Source organism: Aplidium turbinatum, chromosome 1 (assembly GCF_918807975.1).
Source record: "Aplidium turbinatum chromosome 1, kaAplTurb1.1, whole genome shotgun sequence".
Lineage (NCBI taxonomy): Eukaryota > Metazoa > Chordata > Ascidiacea > Aplousobranchia > Polyclinidae > Aplidium > Aplidium turbinatum.
This window is the reverse complement of record NC_137472.1, coordinates 29420686-29444404: the sequence shown is the minus strand read 5'-3', so window position 1 is coordinate 29444404 and position 23719 is coordinate 29420686. Positions and strand designations below refer to the sequence as shown.

The 23719-nt window shown below is 37.4% G+C and overlaps 2 protein-coding genes across 2 annotated transcripts in view; both read left to right on the top strand.

Annotated features, from left to right (window-relative positions):
- LOC145780327 (transmembrane protein 134-like) overlaps positions 1-23719 on the top strand; it is a 111977-nt gene that overhangs the window by 37316 nt on the left and 50942 nt on the right. Inside the window, exon 8 of the mRNA XM_082592029.1 lies at positions 855-3061. Coding sequence (XP_082448155.1) covers positions 855-934 — 80 coding nt within the window. The 3' untranslated portion in view covers positions 935-3061. The remainder of the gene's footprint in view (positions 1-854; positions 3062-23719) is intronic.
- Positions 6270-23718, top strand: LOC145764574 (P-selectin-like). Its single transcript, XM_082576204.1, has 21 exons — positions 6270-6348; positions 10176-10313; positions 10423-10549; positions 11505-11608; positions 12322-12459; positions 12757-12880; positions 13200-13303; positions 13813-13950; positions 14212-14341; positions 14765-14868; positions 15119-15256; positions 15641-15767; positions 15950-16053; positions 16664-16828; positions 17221-17347; positions 17776-17885; positions 18241-18426; positions 19929-20040; positions 20387-20529; positions 21455-21618; positions 23499-23718. Exons 1-21 carry the CDS (start codon positions 6270-6272, stop codon positions 23709-23711), a joined length of 2775 nt encoding a protein of 924 aa, XP_082432330.1. The 3' UTR covers positions 23712-23718.

Genomic DNA, 23719 nt, shown 5'->3' with positions numbered 1-23719 from the left:
AATTATTGTTGTTTTTGACTACCACTGTAATTTTTTTTTCTTTTTTACAGCACTCATCATGAATTGGCTAAGCCTTCAATTAATCACTGATTCGATAAAATATCATCGAATTGTTTGCCATTCAGATTCATTCAAATGTCACGATTTTGTTATAATTTTGTTTGAAAACGTCAAATCAACGATGAAATTTTGCGAATTATGACAATTGCAGTCTCGTGACATCTGCCTTCCAGTCTAATCACGTTTTTAATCATCGATAACTAGTTTTTTTTCGCTGTGCACCGACATTACTTTGTAGTTTGTCTTAAATGCCATGCGGTTTGCTTTGCTTCAAGTTAACTGGAAGTCCGACCTCTCATACTTTTGATTATTCTGCTCGCAATACCACCATCAATCAACTACTATGCCGGTGGTTTTTTTCTTTTTCCTGATTAATTGGCAAACAAAGAGCGAACGAGATGAGTCACAAATGGTAAAATTCGGTATCCAACTTGATATCAACTTTGGTTTTGGTGGCTTTACATTCCTATAAAGTTGACTTTTTGGCGTGTGACCTTCATGATGACAGTCGAGCCCCCTTGTGATTGGTGATCGGTATTTATAAAACCGCCTTGCAGATGTTCAGGTTGGTTCATGGTTGGTTCAATAGCGCATCGGTGTTACCACGTCCACAACAATAAAGCATTGCCTTTTTTAGTCTCAGTTTTGGTTACATCGCTTTTGATTCTTTATTATTTTAAAAACATTTTATACATTTCTGCACCCACAAGAATGTTACAGCAGACGAATCTTTTGCCTGCATTGTTGCGTTGAATCGTTTAAAAAATAATAATTCTAACTATTTTCTCTTACAGTCTATCACGTCATCGCTGTGTATTATGCTGTGAAAGGAAAGCGTGGCTTCAGCTTTTACAACCTTCCCTTGTTCAACTAGCCAGAGCTGCAAGAGAGTGCTATCTGGAATAATCTGAACTTCTACTTGTGTTTAAAACTGATCAACAAATGATGCTCCAGGCCCCGCACTAATCGCTGATGTCTTCCTGGTCTTAAAACGATAAGCTCATCGATGGACTCTCCGGTTATATACTTTCGCACTTAGCGTTTCAGCAAAGAAGGTTATCGCAAGATTTTGATGCAGCTGGTGACAAAGCAATGTAACAGTTTGCCGATCCAGCCAGAAAAACTTACTCTTGGTACATCGTTTGTACGTCGCCGAACTTTAAAACGATGTGTAAAGAAACATTTCTGCAAGTCGTTTATCGCTGTTTATTATGTTGTGCTTTGTGTGACAAATTCAAAAAAGCATATTTGTCATCCTACCACAAGATAATACACGTTTTTTGTCTTCTGTTTAGCTCTTACTTTAACTACTATGGAATTTATTAACGTTTTCAATGAATCAAAAACTGATTTAAGTGATTTACTGGACATGTATATGTGATTGCAGACCTAAATCACCATCATTTGTGTTATATTCCTGCAACATTTCTTCAAGTATTAGTTGTATTTTTTATGTATTTTGTGCCTAATAGTTGTGCTCTATTCACGGAACTACTGTCTATGTTTTGCATATAGTTGTTAATTATGATAGATATGTCATAAGGATAATAAATTAATTTGGTGATTGTCATATTCTGTGTTTAAAATGAGACTTAGAATTACTTGGAAACAAAACTAAACTGAACAGAACAGTGTTTCAATGTGAAAAAAATATTATCTTGCTGTTGTGGGTTTGCTATAATACTTTGGATGTGTCAAAACACAGATACTGTATAACATCAAAAGGTGATGCAATATGCAGAGCTGTGCTACCAGTTTCTCCGCTTGTGTGTTAAAGTGAAAGAATTTGCTTTTTTATACAATGTCATGTGCATGTAATTAGACGGCACATTATTGATGACACAGTTTTATTGTGTTTCTTAGTGGAAGTTTGGTTTCATTGTGAGTGCTGGAGCGTGGTAGATAGGAGTCATGTCACCTTATTTAATTTTTTATTCACCTGATCGTAATCATCCAAATTTATCTCCTCACTATGGGGTCTGGCTTATTCCTTACAGCGATTGCTTTTACCTCTTTTATTCATCTCATTCTGTCCATCGTATCTTCCTCCTTCAGTCCGACCTTGTCTGCCTCATTCTTTACCTTTTTCTTCATGTTGTTTCTGGACTTCCTCGTTGTTTCTTTCTATCCACCTTCAAACCCAGTGCCTTTTTTATTTATTTATTCATCTCATTCTGTCCATCGTATTTTCCTCCTTCAGTTTCTATCCACCTTCAAACCCAGTGCCTTTTCGATCATTGTTTCCCTCCTTGGCACGCGGACATACTGCATATGTCTGTATGTACAAGGGTTTAGGTTGCGAAACTTAGCAAGGTGGTTGCTTTGGGAAAACGGTTGTTTTTTACATGATGTGTGAAAAGTTGATTTTTTCCGCAATAACATTAAGTGCTACTGCAGTTTTGCAATTCACCGCCAAGTTCTAATCGCAACTGCTCTTGGTGGGAAAAGATCAAAGCACCAAAAGCATATGAAGAAATGTCACAGTCTAAATTGTTTAATGTGCAACCAGGTACGCATTAGATGTGACTCAACACATGCATAACTGCTAAATAAAACTCTTTTTAATCTTTGTGTTTATTCCAGATAATGTTAATAAACTACTAAGTATGGTCATGATTCAAAACTTAAATAACCTTTTTATTTGTCATTTTGCTTGTCAAAAATATGTCAGGGAATACTTGGTGGCTTGTTTCTTTTTTGAGTTTACATCGTGGCCGAAAGCATTTGATTTCAATTTTCCGTCTTCTTGGAGTGAATTTCACCATCTTTTCACGGCGTTGAAACTAATGCTTGCAAATATTGCACGCAAAAACCTTGTCACGTTATGACAATCATGTGCAACAGTTGTTTACAGGCTTATGTTGACTGCAAAAAGTTCTACTTCTCATTGATGCATTATTAAATGGCGCTGGTCAGTTTACCCTGCGTGGTTTAGTATTACTTTGATGATGCGATTGCAATAACAGCTTTTTACCGCAAAGCTACTTTATCGAGTTATACTGTTAGAGATGTAAAAAAAACGTTTTTTTTTGTTTTTAAAAAAAAACGAGCTCGTTTTTTTTTGTGTTTTATCGTTTTTTTTTGTTTTTTATTCGTTTTTTTTGTTTTTTTTACCTATTTGACATCAAATGTCACAATATGCAGCAATTAGGGTAAACTCATTGCAATAGCGTCTCTTTCAACAAAAAAACAGTCTCATAACTCGTATAACTTATTTCAAATCAGACAATATGTCTCTCAAGTCTCAACACACGAGCCATAAAGATTTCTCATCGTCTCAAATAGTAATAGTAACACAGTGTCCTATGGTTGGCACATCTTAAGTATTGTCTTTGGTATTGTCTTTAACCTGCACCACAGTATACTAACATCATAGGCTAACTTCCATAAAAGGAAAAATAAATTAACTCATCTACATTATGTCATGTATCAAATTGCATTAATTCAATGTTTGTCAGGTCTGCTGCAACAAACATGCCTGAGAATGCGAAACAACATAGGACTATGCAAAAACATATGCTGTGTGCCAAACACAGACACTTAGGCATTTCAGCACACCAATAAAACCATTTTTAGTAATTTAATGTTTTTCAAGAGCACTATAATGAAACTAAGCTGCAAATTGCAAAAAATTTGCAACTTTTCCAGAAAAATATGAAAAAAAACCAAAAAACGAGTGTTTTTTTTGGCTCAAGTTTTTTTGAAAAAAAACACGTTTTTTTTAAAAAAAAACGGTTCGTTTTTTTTGCATTTACATCTCTAATCGTGATGTATGAAACCTACCTCCAAGGAAAACGTAATACATGTTGTGATCAACGATTGGGTGTTTTTGTAATTGCAACTCATGTTTGAGCAATGCGTGTTGAATTCACTCTTTGATGAGAAAGCGTTATTTCCAGGCAACCGGGAAGTCGTTCTCTAGAGTTCACAGCAAGGTTATCTAACTTTGTGAATTTGTTACTGGTTTTCTTTATACTCGCATGCTTGACACTGCCTTTACCATCAGACTGACTTACGCGACAACGTTAACGAAAAACAACTCAACTTTTATTTCGTGCTTTTTAATAAGTATTTCCATTTGCTGTGCCGTGTGTAGAACATTTGTATAGAAATTCTGCTTGCTTTTTATATACCGTTGTATTGTTGTAGAATTTGTGTCATGTGTGCTAGATCAATCAATGGTTCTCTTTTCGCTGACAAGAGCTTGTACATAATGTACAACATATATTGTTGTTTATAGTGTATTCTGCATTTAGTGCGGTGATCTCAATATCTCATCCTCTTTTTATACTTTAGTTTAAAGGACTCATTGCTAGTGCGTAAACCCATCTACTGCACAGTGTGTAACTGGTTAAAGTCTTTTTTGGTTTCAATTTTCAAGCGATATTCAACGGTGTTATCTTAGGACTTTTTCTCTATATTTTCTTTCCATGTTACTATTTTCTACTTCTACAGTCCACACACACGCTGTGTGTTAAGGATATACACAGTTTTAGTCCGGCTTTGGTTGTCTAGAACTGCGAAAAATTTGCATCCAAACTCTGTTTCATGGACGGTACGATATTTCTAACACCTTTGAATTAGGTCAAAGATTTATCCAGGGTAACAATAGTGACCGTCATGATTATTATGGATTGTGAAAATCACTTTTTCGAATTCATTCTTTTTAAAAGTTTTTTTTTTTCGTAGTTCTGCACATTGTTTTAAAATATGATCTTACCTAAGTTTAACCCCACAAGCAATGAAATCGTAGAGAATTTTTGTTTCTATGGAGACCGTTCTAAACCACGAGAAGTCCTTCAATGATGTTCAAAGATTTTTTTTATAAAGTTTAAGTTTATAAGTATTTGGCAAGCTATCATGATATGAAGCTGTTTTTTTCAGATTATTTCCCCACCTCTCAACGAAGTCGTATGTTGGGCTCAGACCATAAAGCACTAGAGACTGACCGTTAGCCTATTTACGTTCAACTATTGAATCACACCTTGATGTTGAGCATACATGATACATTTTGTGGGTTTATTTTGTGTGATCGTGTTTTTTGTGCTGTCAATCTCGTGGTTTTAATAAATTAGCATATATATTTTGAATTTGTGTAAAGTTTAACCGTATGAATGCAGGGAACTTCTCTTAGCTTTCAATTCGGTCTTCTGAAGAGCAGCGTCCAATTACTGGCTTTTTATGACTTTATGACACGGAAGTACGTTAATCACCAGCTATTACTTTTGTTACTTCTCCAAAACCACATCGTTTGCAATGCATAAGTTTAGGTTACAAAACATTTACATTTTCAGGTGAGACTTGTTACATTGATATTCGACGTTGCGAAACATAACAGATGAATGTTCCAAAAATCTTTTAGTTTGTGATGCAAGACATAAACTTTACTTCTGCCCGTGAGGCTGACCACAGAATGTTTACAAGACCCTTAATGTTTACGTTTTCCATGCTTAGTATTTTCAAGCTGTGACCAGTTAGGCATAAGTTTGCCATCTTCCCTCAGTAAGAATGTGCTGTGGTGAAGCTTGTTTGTATGAAAAGTATCAACGCTGTTGCTGCAGTTGAAAGCCACCTTAACATCGGAATGAGAGATGTAGTCGCAGCGTTAAAAACCAACGACTCTGGTTCACATTTGGTTGGCAAAGAAATGTTATAATTTGAGTATTCATAATAAATGATAGCCCACGTCTGAAGAGTAGTAGTCTTGCTGTTTCATGGATCTTCGAAAATACAACCGAGTGAGCAAACAATAGACTTTGATAATAAAACATTTGATTCCGCAGATTTAGGTATGCTGACATCGTTTGCGCAGTATAAGTTCTTTCCCAGACAAGAATGAGTGTCATATTCCTGCTGTTACTATTCCATCAGGCAACTTCACTGAATGGTAAGTAGATACTGACTGTGGCTTTCCAAGTAGGCTGGTAAAACTTTTTGGAAAGATACTCCTGGTTGCCAAATGTATAAACATGAAGCTTTTCTTCGTTTAAACCTCGGTGACCCATGGTCTATCCTTTCACCACTCCAGGTCGACAGTATTTCCCGAGCTACACCTGAAAGGCTTCCAGAAAGCAGCCAGTGTTTGGTATCGCCCTAATGTCGCACGCATACTTTCCATCTCCTTTGTTGAATACTGGCTGAGTCAACATTGAACAAAACAACTGATATGTTTTATTTGCGTTGTATTATCGACGCTGCGTAGGTCTGAAATGCATAACTTGCCATGGAGTGACGTCACACCAGGAATGCGACAAGACTGGCACGCTCACAAAATGCTTATCCAACGAGGTTTGTTGCGATTAGTATGTTCTTTGTTGTACGATATGTAGCTGCACATCAATCTTGCAATGAAAGTCATTCGTGACACTATTTTCTTGTTGAACAAGCAGATACAGGGTCGGATCCAGCTATTAGCCTGGTTGAGAAGGGGGCGATTTCAACAAAACACAGTGATGTGAGTAGGTCTGCATTAATTCGACCTTGCAAATACGTTGAATCCGCCACTGAACAGACAAGAACAAATCATTGTAGGCTTGGTCTGATGACTTGATTTGTGCATAGACAGGTCACATGAGGCATGAAGACATAAAACATGAGATTTAAATTGGTTGGTGATGATGACAGCAACAAATTCTGTTCAGGTCTGGGAACTGACAATTTACAAACAGCCAATCAGTCATGTATAGCCCAGTGGGTCGTATACACTTAAACACGTTTTCATCTCAGTATTTCAAAATATATAGAAGTTTTTTTAGCAGGAATCTTGGCTTTTAAGAATTAAATGGGATTGTACTTCATCAAATAATTTGCTTTTGACCTCCAAAATACATAGCCTACTTTTGTTTCATCAGATGCGCTGCGCAGTGGAAGAACGTAGATTAGGATCCAGATCTGAACTCTCCATCTTTAAATCGTGCAAGCAGCCTCATGCTTGCCGCAACAACTTCTTGCAGGTGAAAAATTAACTGCATTTGCTATGGCCTGCAGTAAGGTTTTCTTTGTGCTTGTCAGAAGGCTGCCTCGTAAGCATATGATGTTGATTGCGTGGACCACTCAAACGAAGATGACGACACTGCGTTGGCAAAAAAGACATGATCATAGTGAAAAAGCACATACTTGGACTGACGTAGCAATCCCAACTCAAGAGATATTCAATGGTGTGATTAGAGCGACAAGGCAGTGGCTAACAATGAAGAAGCTTTTTTCACCGTATTTATTGGGAAATTGTTCCTTAATTTTACAAAACAGCACTTGAACTTTTTGTTAACTTGAAAAAACTGTGCCAACAACTTGCCAAAATACTGAGCTGGTTTTCTTTTTGTAAACGCACTATGCCTATTTTGTGAGCACACTGCTGATGGTGACTTTCAATGCCATGTAGCAAACGTCTTGTCTGAAAAGAAAAGTGTGATAATTATGGATCGAAATTTACTGATAAAAAAAGCAACATTTCTACAATATATTGTCTTGAAAGCTTGAAGCTTTTCTTCAATAAAAATTACAGCAAGAACTTTCAATCTTAGAATGAGCGTGCAGCATGGTGGCCATCCCAGTGCAACCCGGACTTTCCCAATTCCGTATGTAGATGTTGTTGTGACACAGATGGTTGTAATCGTGGAAATCTTCATTGTTTTCAAGAGAGAGGTAAAGTTGTTTGGTGTGGTGGGACCCTAGTTACTCAAAAACTTGCTTAACAATTTACTGAATGCTTTTTGCAATAAACATATAGCCTACAGTACGACATTTTATTATAGGTGTTATTCTACTGCATATTGCATTCCACTGTGATCTTATTTACAAGGCTTGCATAGAATTTTTGCCTTCACGTTTTAACGTTCGCGTTTTGTCGCTTCTACCTTTTTCTCGACCTTTGCTATGTTGACGTGTATTGTTTTTGATATGATGGTCAGAAATAAAAAACAACTGAACTGAACTACTCTACCATGCTTTAATCTCTGCTGCATATTACCGAAAACCATGATAAACATTCCATTGTTGTGTTTTTGAAGAACAGATTGTATTATTTCCAGTTTACATCAAACCTGGCTCGATAAAGCAAAAGTTTTTATAATGTGAATGAAATTACATAAGTAGGTTGCATAAAGTGACTTCATTTAATTGTAGGAAAATGTACAGCATACCTACTTTGAGAAGGTCTTCTCACTGTAAAAGCTTAATCTCGAAATATCCGTGGAGCCTTTGCGTAGTGGTTTTACTCCACCCATGTAGAGTGCAGCGCAGGCTATGTCAGCAAGCGTAATGATTTGAAATTTCCGTTTGTGGTTGAAGGTCCCATCCACTGGATTGTCCTGAACGGTGGCAATGCACCGCAGCCGATTCACAGCGTTTTTACTGGAATAAATTAGTGATTTTTAAGCATGAACATCCAGCCATTGAAATTGTCGAGTTGCAGAATCGGTTTGTTTTCCAATGCTTCAACCACCACAGCACGGGTCGATGGACTGCACGAACTCTACAAACCTAGAAAGTGTCTGCACTTTCCAATGTGACGATTTCTTCGAACTTGTTGGCTTTTCAACGTCAAAATGCGGTTAGTTTTTCTATAATCACTAACATAGTGGTATCATATTTGCATTTTATACCCCGTTAGATCATACTAAGAGCTATGTCTTATAAAAAAAATAAAAAAACAGGCACCAAAATTAATGTCTGCCTAACACTCAGTTTTGGTGAAATGGATCTGAGATAGTAATATACAAGGTTGTGTAACTATAACTCTGCATTTAAACTACGCAGAATACATTGTTAAGCTTTATGACTGATACATATCTACGACGGACATAACTCTATACAAATACAAAAATAATTTTAAATACGTTAAACTACACATCATTGCCATGCATAAAAAATGAAAGACTGTTTTGTTGCTTCCATTTGCACAGGGTCCCTAGGTAGATGGAGCACTCCTGCTCCACGTTGTTCCTCCATCTTGTGTGATCCATCGCATACAATAATGCAGAATGGAAAGATACAATGCAGTGATAGCAATGTTCTTGGCAGTACTTGTAGGTGAGTCGTTTACTTCAAAAGAAAAAATCTAAAAAACTTACACTTGTAGCTCATCTTGTTACGCTGTAACGTTTAAGTAATCAGAAACAGTACACAGTAATAAGAAATAATATTATTTGAATGTTTTCTGATGTCACGAAATTAAGCGTGCAACGATAGATAGGAACTTTTTCATATTTGCAACAACTTGTCCTGTCACGAGCAATTTTTATTTAAACCAAGGTTTAGCCTACATCATATACTCGAGCCAGCCCACGCAACATCAACATTTTGCAGAGAATGAACGTTTGCTGGCTTTACTGACAAGGTTATGTATTGAAATTCCTTGTCGTTTTAAGATTTGTGATGCACATTTAATGAAATAGAGTAACTACGCGGGTTTAGTGATGTCACATTTGTTTAGATTTACCTGCAGCCAAGGATACAGTTTAAAGGGTAAAGAAACATTGTCTTGTGCAAGAAGTTACAACAAACCTATGTGGAGTTCTCTAGCGCCCACTTGCGAACGTACGTTTTTTACACATGATGCTCCCATATAATTTTACTTCTACGTCAAGTTATATCTCGCGTAAACAATGAAGAGTGTTTTGATAGCCCAATAAGTCTAGACTCTAAGTCTAGTGCATGAACCTTGTTGCACAACAATCAAATAGGCAGTGTTGCAATAAGTGCCATAGCCATTCTTGAACAGTTCAATTCAAGCAAATGTCATTACAGTCAATAAGGATCCATAAATAGGATATTGATAATAAGGATATTGATCATAATAAGGATATTGATCCTTCAGCAGTGCGGTGCTTATGAAGTTGTATAGTTTCATCGTTAAATTCCCAATAAAAACAATATAATGGCACAGATTGGACTCGACATCAACGCTTGATTTAAAAAAAAACTGAGTCTGTTCTTACGGCGACGGCGAGTTTCATGAACAGTGTTTTGTTACATTCTACGTTCGAAAAAAACACTACATCACATGGTAATCGTATCTATATAGAATTTCTTTGGTTATGGTTTGACTCAGTCTTTAGCATTGCTTCTTGACATGCTGTATCTTTTTAGATAAAATTAAACACACTGTCTTACAGAAATCAAATGTCAACCTGAATTGACGGAGCTATTTCACGGTGAAGTGCAGTGTACAGATTCGAACAATTCTGGGAGTCTTTGTTCCTTCAAATGCGATGAAAAACACTTTCTGACAGGAACTAACCAATTGAAATGTGGTTTGTTCTCTAGTTTCAATCTCACTCCAAAACCGTTGTGCAAAATAATAGTCATTAAGCTTTTGGTGTTATTTTTTCTGTGCATTCTAATCTAACAAGTTGTTTTTAGAAAGTTCCGGAACTTGGAGCAGACCTCCACCAGTTTGTTCTCCCTACAAATGTCATCCTCTTCCAGAACCTTCAGAGAACAGGATGACAAGATGCAGCAACAAGAACCGGCTTGGAAGTGTTTGTCGGTTGGTTACTCAGAGTCAATTTAGAACTGTGAAGTCAAACCACCAAAAATGTCATTTCGCAATTTTTTAAGAATTAACCACGAATATTTCGCTGATATCCTGGTAGATTTTTATTTCTTAATTTGTCATCAAAGCCTCAAATATATCATTTCAGTAAAGTTTTCTATTTACCACATCAATCTTTTTAACTGTCCATTAGACTTTAGAGTAGCCTATATACAGTGGCGTAGCCAAGGTTTTTTTTGGGGGGTTTCAACCCCCCCTTTGGCACGCGTGTGACGTCACGATATTGAGACTGATGCTTTCAGTCTCTTTATGTCTCTAAAATAAAGTTTGCCTAATTTTAAACGGAACTGCATTAAAAAAGCGAGTTTTGCCAATACCAAACATCCAAATGTCTCAGCCAGGAATTAGCAACAAGAAAACAGAGAGACTTAGCTTTATTTCCGAAAAATGCCGAAGAAAACATGATCTTATCCTTTTGCTATGCCACCGGACAGCACCATTTTACAGGAATATTCATACCGACATTTTTGTTGAAAATGCTCTCAGAATGTACCAAATTAAAAGTAATTTTGCAAAATTTTTCTGGGGGTAGCCCCCCAGACCCCCCGCCGCCAGGTGTCGTTTTACGCGAACACGCCGTCGGGCTTCGCCCCTCCGGCTGTCACAGCCCCCCCCCCCCCCTTAAAAATTCCTGGCTTCTCCACTGCGTATATACAGTAGATACGAATGATCGGTTTCGATACAGCATAAGTAGAGCGGTTGAATCTGTATGAAAATACAAAACTACTTACAGTATGTTCAAGGTGAAGAGTTATTAAGTAACAATGTATCTAAGTTAGAAGTAAAACATCCATGCAAAGTGGCTGTACCACTTCGAAAGTGTTTGAACACTGATGTGATTTATTTATGAACAAAAACAAACAAAAATGTCGACGTGTATTCGCTTCAGGTTTTGGTGCCACGCCGGGTACACTTTGGTCGGCAACGAATCGTCTTCTTGTGTCAAAGATCGAGATCGTGCAGACTGGAATCCTTCGTTTCCTTTTTGTAAAGGTTCGACATGTTTATGAATGAGTTATACAGGTTTCGTTTAAAAAACGAAACAAAAACGAATCGTGTAGGCTATGTAAAACTGACCTACTTACTGCTTTGCTAATTGTTTGTCTTTTTTTGCAGTTAACAGATAAAATGTGTTCAGCATTTTTATGTGGTCAATGCAAATGCTTATTGCTCAGTTATTAGATAAATCTTTAATAAAGTCATTAATTTGTGATTAGTTTAGTTATCAGTTAGATATTAAGTTAATAAATTATTGTTAAATTAAACTGCTTTACAGTATATGTTAATGAGTTACTTAGGCAATTAGGTATGTTACATTAAAACTTCTTGCATGTGATTTTGAAGCTTCGCTGAGTGAGGGACGTGATAACCTTTCAAAAGTGAAAATGCTTGAAATAAATTTTCAAACAATTTGCAATTAATTACAGTTATTAATTTTCATATTGCTCAAAATAAAATTAGTTTTGTTTCTATTGTTAAAATGTTCTTCTGCGTTTGGGCAACTTGTTTTATCATTTATTGCTTTAACATAATCGAAAATCACTTTGCCTAGACATCACACTTTCATTGCTTTTTGATAATCGCTCCCTGCTTTTATATGTGTTCTTGCTTTTACCAGTGAATGAAGATTTAGTTTTCTTCTGCAACAAGTGACTGAGATAACCCTTTCGGTAGCAGCTTATACTATGACGCCATTTGTCTTCCAGAAATCGTATGCCTTCCTGAACCTCGAGCGCCACCAAACGGATATATGGAGTGCAGTGATTCCAACAAAGTTGATAGCGTGTGTACATTCCGCTGTACAGACAATTATCTTATGGAAGGAAAACGTGGTATCGTGTGTGGTGCGTTTTAAGCATTTGCGTAGTGATTCAATCTAGGTTCCAAATTACATCGTAGTGTTTTGTACTAATTAAGTATCATTAGATTGAGTTTCGCTTTTAGCAGCATGATCGTTGCTTATCCTGGTCATGTGCTATGACTAGGGAACTGTGTTCCAAAAGCTAATGCAACTCGCTATTACCACAGCAAACTTACAGCATCAGGGTAAAACATCTCGTTAATATCTACATTGTGAAGTAAGTGTCATTACTCCTCCAAATAATTCACCATCGTCAATCGCCGATTATTCCCGGCTTCAGGTGGCAATGGTGAATGGAGCGATCCTTCGCCCATATGCTCTCTAATACTTTGTAGCCACCCCCAACCACTTAGCAACGGGTTGATGGAATGCAGTGATGGAAGAAGGGTGGGAAGTGTATGTAGGTGGGTCAGTATTCAGTTCAAGTATATCAATTATTATGTTATTGGTAACTTGTTTTGTTCTTTCGAAGATTTGTTATAATAAAGAACTAACTCTAATCAAAACTGCATAGACAAACTTCTAGCATTTCTCTCCGAATCTCTATGCAGGACATAACGTAAAGAGCGTTACGTGACATGCTTTCGTAGTTTTTTTATAAAGATAAGTCGTAAGCTATCTCATAACCAACAAAAGGAGAAGAATACATCCACATGGTTGCAGAGAGACAATTTACTAAAATTGGTCTTCAGTTCAGTCTATAATTTGCGTAACTGCATGAAGGTTTAATTGTGACAATGGATATTTGAGGAATGGGAGCGACAATTTGATTTGTCAAAGCGAAGGAAACGATGCTTTTTGGAGCGCTTTGATTCCAACATGTGAAAGTGAGCTTGTAAAGCTATCTACTACTTTGACTTTTTTGCATTCTTTACACAATCGAATTGAGGCGTTCTTGTTTGCTAGTCTTACCATACCATTTCTTACCCTTCTTATCACAACTCCGACTTTGTGTTTTATAGTCAGTCCTCGCTTTCCTTCAGAAGTTAAACTAACATATTTTATTAATTGTCAGGATTGAGCTTACTTTGAAGCTGTTACTAGATTTCGTGGTTTGCACGGCGTTTTAGTCATTGACAATTTTGAAAGTAAACAATAAAAATGTGTACTGTGCATGAAAACTTCTGTTAGGTTACATGAATTTGCCCATTGGGCCAAACTATGCAATATAGCGGAGTTTGCTGCAAGCTATGACAATGGTATGGAAATTCTGCATTAAACCAACAAGTCCACAAGTGTAGTTGATATTCCCGTGTGGTAAGCTTGGGCGCGACAGGAGAATTCAACGCACGACTGATTGATTGTTTCCACTAATTAAAAAACTTCACTTTCTTAGAAATCGTTTGCACTTCTGACCTTGTGATACCAGATCACGGGAATATGCAATGTAGTGATGCCGCCAATGTGAACAGTGTTTGCTCTTTCCAATGCAAGGACAATTACTATCTAGATGGAGTTTCAAAATCTCTTTGCGGTTTGTTTTTTAGGCTACTTTTCCGGTTTTTGTTTAATTGTTGCTTTCTAATGTGAATCTGTCACCTGCTTCACCCAATTAAGATAATTTATTTTCCTTTAAATCACTCATTCGTATTAATTTGAGCCTATTACATAATATTTTAAAAGGGAAGGAAACATACAGAGATAGACCAGTAACATTTACTTCGTATGTGTAATTTGTTGTTTGCTTCATTCCACAACTGTTGCGCATTGAGCATTTCAATGAATATTGTTAAAGGACTCAACGGATTATGGAGCAGCCCTACTCCGCTCTGCAAACCGATTCTGTGCCACCGACATCATAATAACAGCATTGTGTACGGCGATGTGAGATGCGACAATGCTAATTGGCCTGACAGTGAATGTCGGTAAGTTGTCGGCTGACTTTTGATGTAAGCAAAGTAGACTCAGTCATTCTATTCAACGCAGACGAGAATGCGAAAACAGCTTTGCTGGGCGTTCCTTGTGCTATGTAATTGGTGCACGACCTGGTCCACAACTTAGCATAGCACATGAATTTTGAATATCTTAAAACGCTTGGGCACAAGAAAAATAATGTTAGATGGACACGATGCTTTTCAGTTTCTTGTTCACTATAAAGCGCAAATGGCGTAAACATGCGAAATGTGTTAGCCTACTTATATAGTAAAAGTGACCCTACAACATGACAGGGAATTTACTTTTTTTTCAACAACCAACCTGCATTCGATTTTGTAACAGTGTAAAACCTCATAACACAAAAAATATTTACTTAATGATAAATGTTAAAGAAGCAAATTATCTTTATCCAGATTTAAATGCCGCAAAGGTTTTTTCCTTGTCGGGAACGAAGTCTTAACTTGTATTGCAAACAACTTTCAAGCAAATTGGAGCTCTGGAGCGCCCACGTGTGAAAGTATGTACTGTATTCTTAAATCAAAATCGTTTTGTTGTTGAGAAAAAGCTTGGAAATTTTAACTATTACGTAGGTTACACATTGAAGTTTAATATTATTCCATTAATCCATTTACATTCTCGAGTGAACTGCTTTGCCAGTACTCTGCGTCTGCGAAACAAAAACAGTCACATTCATCTTAGCCTACTGAAACGCAGTTTTAAACGTTACACCACAAAACAAAAAAATATTTCTTAAATTTTTTTGTCAGAAATCGTGTGCAGTCCTGAACTTTCGGCGTCACCCAACGGTTCAATCCACTGCAACGATTCTAACAGCATGAACAGCGTTTGCTCAACCACATGTGCAGACAATTTTCGTCTGCAAGGAACCAGCTCCACTGTGTGTGGTGAGCTTTCGACAGTTTTAATCTATTTCTGCAAACCAAAAATCTGATTAGGAGTTTATTCTAGAGTTGGTCGTCGCATCCAGGATTACGCCCTGTGGTTGAAGATTTAGATTAAGTGAATGAGAAGGCAAGTAAAGCCAATCCGTGTCCATCTTCAGGCATGCTTTTACGTGTTCTTCCAAAGACACAGCCGCGTGCTCTTGAGCGGTATCGAATCGGCGCCCTTCCGATTGCAGTTTGTGATTACGCATTGCTTTGTTGTTGAAGACCACCTGGAGTTGAACATATCCTCTTAGGGAGTGAAGAAGTTGTATGCAACAGAAATTATTGAATTAAAACGAACACTGTTTCCTGATTTGGTTCATCTTTGTTTTCTTGTCATAGAATCAAACGGTCAATGGAGCAACCCGACTCCGAATTGTCTTCCGATACTTTGCATGCCCAACCATCAAGCAATTGACAACGGCGTTGTTAATTGTTCTGATGCAAGTTACATACAAAGCGTGTGCAGGTTTGATTGCTTTTGTAAATCTTGGTTGTAAATATTGCATGCTGTGTAGTCACAGGCTTTCTTGAACCTTCTTTTAACTTAGTAAAAAAAACGTAAGCCAGTAATGTTTAATGGAATTATTATAAACATTAAAAATACAATATATTTCTTAAAATTTGAAAGTTATTCCGAACTTGCTCTAGGTTCACGTGCAATCATGGGTATAAGTTGATTGGAAATGAGACTCTGACTTGCATCAAGAACATGACCAAAGCTTCATGGAGTTTCCAACCACCAACATGCGAACGTAACTACCCTAAGTGATCATACCTAGTAGGCCTATCTACATTTTTTGAGACCAGCCGAATTACCAACAATGTAAAATTTGTGTTTTTGGTGTTATTGTTGAAATCACTAAGTGATCAAAATTCCAGTTTAATGCACAAACGTTGGTTGTCGAATTTTGAGCTTATGTGTTCTGATACTACTGGAATAAACGTCACTCGTATATGAAGACTTGAAGATTACGCCTAGTCGTCATACCGACGACGGCTAGTATATGACTGGGTGGTTTGGATTACACCACGCCGCTACAACTTCATTGCCTGCACCATTTACTCATTTCACTGATTAATTTAAACTCAATTTTCTAAACAATGACGCAATTAACTAACGATATAATATGTATATTAATGTTTCCTTAGTTGATTTTCTAAGCTTTGCGTACCGTTGCTTTTTAAGTCTTCAATCCAATGTTGATCCGCTTCCATGTTCAACTTGCCTTACTTACGATTGCTAAGTTCTGTCAGCTATTAACTACTTTTGCGAAATAAACTTGAGATACTAAGTAAGTACCTCAACTGAATTTTTAGGTATTTTGTGTTCTACCCTATTGTACGTGACTTCGTTCTTTCAAGGAACTTGTGTAGCCTACTTGTACGCAGGAATAGCTTGTTTTCCTGAGCACGTGATGCCTCCCAACGCATTACTTTCATGTACCGATGCAAATTACTTGGAGAGTTTGTGCACGTTTCGATGCGAGGAAGATTATTTTCTTGATGGAAGCAAAGAATCTACATGCGGTGAATTTATTATGCGGCTGTACTTTAATCAGTCTTGTATTGGATGCAACTATTGATTCAAGCAAAGCAGTCGACATGAGGGTTACCTTTTAAACGCTACATTGCAAAATATTACTTACACTTATGGCTATTGAAACGCGTTTTTTAATTGCTCAAACTTTTCTACAGTTTGCTTAACATTTTTTAAAGAAAGAAATATTTGTGTAGTCCAATTTGCTAAACAGAGTACATCAGCAAATTAACGTGGAATAAAAGTTTCTTTTCAAAGAAAACCCACTGGTATATGCTCACCAACACATGGTTTACCTACCACTAGTTTATACTTCAACTTTCATATCCCTCGAACATTGAACCGGGTCGGGTTAAATAAGGTCAAGCTTGGTTTTCCTTAGAATCGACTGGTGCATGGAACAGTGTATCACCAATCTGCGTTCCTTTGAGATGCCGCCCACCCCGGAGAAGAATCAGGAATGGAAACGTGCGATGCAATCGTGGAAATAATCTTGGAAGTGTTTGTGGGTTGGTAATGACGGGGAAAAAGGTTTTATTGTACTTGATTGCGGTTGTTGCCTGCTATCAGCGAAACGCGACTTGAAGCAGTTTTGTAGCCTATCTTAAAGAAAAGCTACAAATTTTGCAGGTCAAGTCGGCTAGATACAATGTCCATGTAACTATGTTGCACATTTGTTGAATATTGTAGCCTATTGTTGGTTATGGAAGTAGAATATTGGCCTAGAAATTTTACATGAGTTTGTTCTGATCTAAACCCGCAACTCACTGCAAACATATCCGTTTCAATGGAAAGAAACCAACAAGACGTTGATGACAAATCTTTGAAACACACCATAAGCTTCAGGTAAATCCTCTTTAGGTTGACAATTTATAAGTCCATCTCGTCAGCGGATCAATGTAAAGCAAGAAACAACTTCATGTCACTTTTTCTTCAGATACACGTGCCGTGAAGGATATCGACTTTCAGGCAGCCAGTTGTCAACTTGCACCAAAGACAACATCAATGGGTCAGCTGTGTGGAATTCGGAAATACCTGTTTGTAAACGTGAGTTGTAGGACTAATTGCGTTTCATTGTGCAATTTGACCTGTCAAGAAACCTTTTATGTGTTTAAATTATGCGTTTGGCCTACGTATCCAATAATAATATCCAGTTGCTTGCTTACATAATTTTTTTGGAAATTATATTTTTCGTCCAAGTTTTACTGTTTGATTTTTTATTTTGCCTGGAGCTCCTAATAGTTGATTAGCTCGTTCAACAGCTGCAGAATTAGTTAAATAGCTTCCATGGCAGCAACACTTTAGATTTGTAAAACGTAAAGACTAAAAACGAAACACTGTTTGTCCAGCATTATAGTACAAGGAGGTATATTCGTTATGTTCTTCTTTGCATTCCGGTCAGCCTTGAATTGTCCGGACCAGGGTATTCTTCGAAATGGTCAAATTCGCTGCAGCGATGGAAACGCATTCAAATCTCGATGCAGATTTGAGTGCAATGGTGAGCCATTCTACGTGTCTCCCCCGGAAGTGAGGTCGAATGTATGCATGATTGATGGCCGGTGGAGTAATCCGAAACCTTGTTGTGCCAGTGAGTTTAACGATATTTGAAGTCACTTCTGCTGCGAATAGATACCGCTGATGAATATAATAACAGAAAGAACGAATGTATTGTATACACCAGGGCTTCCCAAACTGGGGGTCGCGACCCCTTAAGGGGTCGCGTAACGAACTTCAGGGGTCGCAGAAAGTATACCAATTTGCACAAGGTAGGCTACTGCATATTAACACTTCTGTGCGAGATGCTGTGACAGTAATTAACTTTATTAAGAATCGCGCACTCAATAGGCTGCCCTTATTTTTGAAAATTTATGAGGCGAAATGGAATCGGAGTCAAAAACTCTTTTACTGCATCGTGGAGTGAAGTGGCTTTCAAAAGCCAAAGCTTTAAAAAGGCTAGCCAACTAACGTTGGAACACGACAACGTGATTTTTCCAACAGAATAAAATTCAGTCTTGGTCCACCATTTTCGCAATAACATCTACAGTAGCTTTTGAAATTATGCCAAATGTCAGATTTGCTTGAAAAACTAAACGAATTTAATTTGTCCCCTCTTATGAGAAAACATCAATATTTTGCATTGAAATCTAAAATTGATGCGTTCCTTAAAATATTGAACATCTGGAAACCAAAATTTCAAAATGATTTATATTGAAATGTTCTCACTTCGCCTCCCGTTCCAACCTAAGCAACATTGAAACCGTCTTGAGACCAGCTTTAACTAACATTGAGCCACTGCTGGACTTGCTTTATGGCAGAAAGCAGTCACAGCCATCGCACTGAATAAATGTGTTTTATTTTTTGTTTTGTCTCCATTAGGCTGGCCATAGGCTTCGTTGTTAGGGTCAGAAATAAATAAAAACAAACTGAACTGAGAACGGTAAATTGTTTTTGGTTTTCGTTAGATTTAAGCTTTTCAATAAATATCACAAATGTAGCCTATATTTCGCACTGTTCGTTGGTTTAATCGTAATGGGCCGCGAAACATTTTAGGAGATTAAAAGGGGTCGCGAGCAAAAAGTTTGGGAAGCCTTGGTCTAGTGCAATGACTTGACATTTTAGTTCTGTTAGCTGTTCAAATTGTCTTATAGTTTTCTTAAGAAATTCCAGTAAAGTGTTCTAGGCTAGCCAGAAATGTCCAGTGGAGCAGAGCTTATATACAGTATTTTTAAAATGTCAAATAAGCAGCTTTTTGGTGAGCAGAAGTCCTACGTTTATTGAGATTAGCTTGATCTGTGTTAATTTCAAAGCTTTCATTGGGCAAGCAGCTCAAGTACTTCACATCGCTAAGAGATCTCGGAAAAGTTTGCTTACGGTTTCCTCGAACAACCTCATGCAAAATAAAATCACACATCACAAAGCGAACAAGATGATCTTTTTTCAGTTGACTTGTGGCCACGTTACATTTAGCCTACATGCAGATTGTAGAACACGATTTGAAGACATAATTTCGATCATATGTCACTGGACTATCAAGATATCTAATGAATGATTAGAATAATAATCTCTCAGTGGTAAAGCGATTACATTTAGGACCTTGTCCTCCATACGCTGTATTCGATCTGGTTATGGCGCTGGACTCATCATCTTCGGTTGGTGCAGATGCATGGAACATAACATTGGAGTTTGCAAGAATGTTTGTTGAGTGAGTGATGTCTTGTGGGGCATAAGCAAGGGTCACGTACTTTGTGGGAAAAGTGCATGCTGCAAGCTACTATTGTAAAATACCGCATTTCAGATGAGCCTCATTTTGCTTTATTTGATGCGTAAATTGACAAATAAATCATGTCAGCAAATCAGAATGAGACTTGAAAAGCATGTCTCGCTGTTGGCTGGGTCAATATTATTTTAAATCTAAGAATTTTGAAATTTGTTCTGCCCCAATCTACAATAATATTTTTTGTTAATTTGGGCAACGCCAAGTGACAATTTTATATTTTGATGCAATTTTAACACTAAATCTTAAAATCATCAGCAACGATATTGTTCAGGATTCATGATTTATCTCTGTTGAACTTCGCATTGTTCCGTTACAACTCCAAAGTTGACAGCGAAAGCGAAATTCGGTTTGACAGCGGCTTCGATCGACAAGGCATTTATGACGCTATCAAAAAGATTCCATACGACGGAACAGGTAGGCTACAACTGTCTGGACTTGGTAGCTTCAAGTTGTTGTACAAGCCAAAGTTTTAAAATTGAACGAGGCTGTTCACCAGGCATTTAGTTAAATAACATGAAATACGTTCTTCTGGTGCAAACTAAGCATCTTGTGATAGTTCAGCTTAGTTTACACCAAAATAACATACTGAATACCATATTATACCAAAGTTTTGTGATCACTTTAACAAGAGACGACTGCCGCACTCATACAAACAACACAAGAGATAAAAATATGAAGATTTTTCGTTTTGTCATAGTGCAGCTCCCAAGATTTTTCAGCCTCTTTTCCACTGAGCTGTAAGCCTGTAGGGTATAGTCGAAACGTTAAAGCTGCTCAAAACAGCCAATTTAGTCTAAGTAGGCTAATGGCTTTAATGAGGCGAGGTATTGGTTCTAATACGTTTTTAGGTTTCATTCTTGTTAAAGGATCTAGGATGTATGTAGTTCACAACGTATTAAATAAACAAAAAGGGAATGAGACCAGTGCGATAGCGGAATATTTGATAATGTTGCATTCTATCTGTTCGAGGACAACTCGAAATCTGAACTGTTGCTGCCATACTGTATTTACTATTCATCTTATCGGTGTCGCACCTTCAGCTGTAGGCCTACATTTGCTTTTATTCGTCGCCTACACTGCTTTAACATTAGCTACTTTTTTATTTATTCTATGACTTGCTGCCGTAGCCTTTATTTTTTCTCCAAGGTCGAAGTAAATTCCAATAGCCAACCCTAAATCCATAGTTTTGCAATGATGGTGTTTAAATACTTATGAAATTAGTAGCACATACCTTTCTTTGCATGTCCCAATTGGTATCTTCAAAAGTTGAAATGATGCATTTATCTTAAGAACCACTACTGTAGTCTATTCTATATCATTTGACAATTGTTGGATTTAGGAACGCATACTGGAAAAGCATTGGATTACGCAAGAGAAGTTGTTTTCTCACTAAAACACGGCAAGCGTCCTACTATCCCGGATGTTGTGGTTGTGATCACGGATGGAAAATCCCAAGACGACGTTGCAACCGCTGCAAGGAAGCTTCGAGAAAATGGAATCAAAGTAAATGACTTGCTTGTTCGTCACTGCCAGAATTGTCCAGGCATTATTATTGACTGACAAACAACAAGCAACTAAACGGCCGATGTCGAAAACTGCCAGAGCGAGTAAACTTGTTATGCAGTATGCACATTAGGCCAACCTGTACTCAAAATTAAATCCGGCTGCCAAAAGGTTTCGGAACATTGTTTTTTTTTTGCAATTTCTAGCTTTTTATAAAACTTCTCAGTTATACGATTAAATGATTAACAAACTGATCAATTCATTTCTTAAAGTAACATAGTTTTAAGCAGTTAATTTTCAACCAATTTTCAACTCGTGTAGTCAAAGTCTTTATGTTGAGATCGTAAAATAAATTTTGGATTCTTGATCTGATGTTCAACTTCCATGGTTTAGGCCAGGGGTGGGGAACCTGCGGCCCGCGTGACTGTTCCATTTGGCCCGCGTCAAAATTTCTTTACCCAAAATATATTGAAACAACAGCTTAAAAAAGAGTAGGCTTTGCATTCTCAGTATATTGCGAATGGCTTTCTATGACTAGTTAATCCATCATAGAAGGCCATTTGTAACAACAATGTGTACGTCACAATGTGACCGTCACAATGTGACCAGTTATTGTTAATCGGTCAGTTATGGCCCAGGGCTTCCCAAACTGGGGGTCGCGTAATGAACTTCAGGGGTCGCAGAAAGTATACCAATTTGCACAATAGACTGCATATTAACACTTCTGTGCGAGATGCTGTGACAGTTATTAACTTTATTCAGAGTCGCGCACTCAATAGGCTGCCCGTATTTTTGAAAATTTAAGAGGTGAAATGGAATCGGAGTTAAAAACTCTTTTACTACATCGTGAAGCATCAGGCCAAACCCTCGACATGAGGATTAATTCATGGCCTGTATAATCAAAATTGGTTGATGATGATGATGATGAAGCGAGGTGGCTTTCAAAAGTCAATGCTTTAAAATGGCTAGCCAATTAACGTTGAAAACCGAAATCGCGATTTTTCCAACAGAATAAAATTCAGTCTTGGTCCACCATTTTCGCAATGACATCTAGCTTTTGGAATTATGCCAATTGTCAGATTTGCTTGAAGAACTGAACGAATTTAATTTGTCCCTCCTAAGAGAAGACATCAATATTTTGCATTGAAACCTAAAATTGATGCGTTCATCAAAAATTTGAACATCTGGAAACAAATATTTCAAAATGATTTATATATCTGAAATATTCTCACTTCGCCTACCGTCGTTCCAACCTAAACAGCATTGAAATCGCCTTAAGACCTGCAATAACAAACACTGAGCCACGGCTGGACTTGCTTTGTTGCAGAAAGCAGTCACACCCGTGACCCATCACACTGAATGTGTTTGTTTTTTGTTTTTGTTTCCAGTAGGCTGCCAGTGCCCATAGCCCCATAGGCTTCGTTGCTATGGTCAGAAATAAATAAAAACAAATCGACCTGAGAACGGTAAATTGTTTTTGACTTTCGTTAGATTTAAGCTTTTCAATAAATATCACAATAGTATATTTCGCACTGTTGGTCGTTTTAATGGTAAGGGCCGCGAAACATTTTAGGAGATCAAAAGGGGTCGCGAGCAAAAAATTTTGAGAAGCCCTGAATACCATTCGTGAAAAGTGTTTTGCAGAGTAGCCTACTTCTCAAATTAGCAAAATTTTACGTTGTATAATGGCTTCTAGAAAGAAAAGAAAGATTGGTGATGAAGGCAGAATGTTCCAGAAAAATTGGACAAAATTTTGAAATTTTTAGTGGCCCGCCTGTGTTATTTCTCTTTTTATGTGGCCCGCAATACTAAAAAGGTTCCCCACCCCTGGTTTAGGCCTACCCATATGCAACAAATTTCACAATAAATTTGCTTTACAGACGTTTGCGGTAGGAGTTACTCCGAGTGATGGCGTGCTGGACTATGCTGAGTTGTTGACTCTGGCTGGTAGTTTCAAAAACATCCTGGTTGCAAAGGAAGGATACATCGATCTAAACGAAGAATTTGCGATCGACTTATCACGTGATGTTTGTGGCGACCCATGCTCTCATCAATACCTTCTTGAAGATCTTAAAGAAAACTCTACTAAGTGAAGAAAATA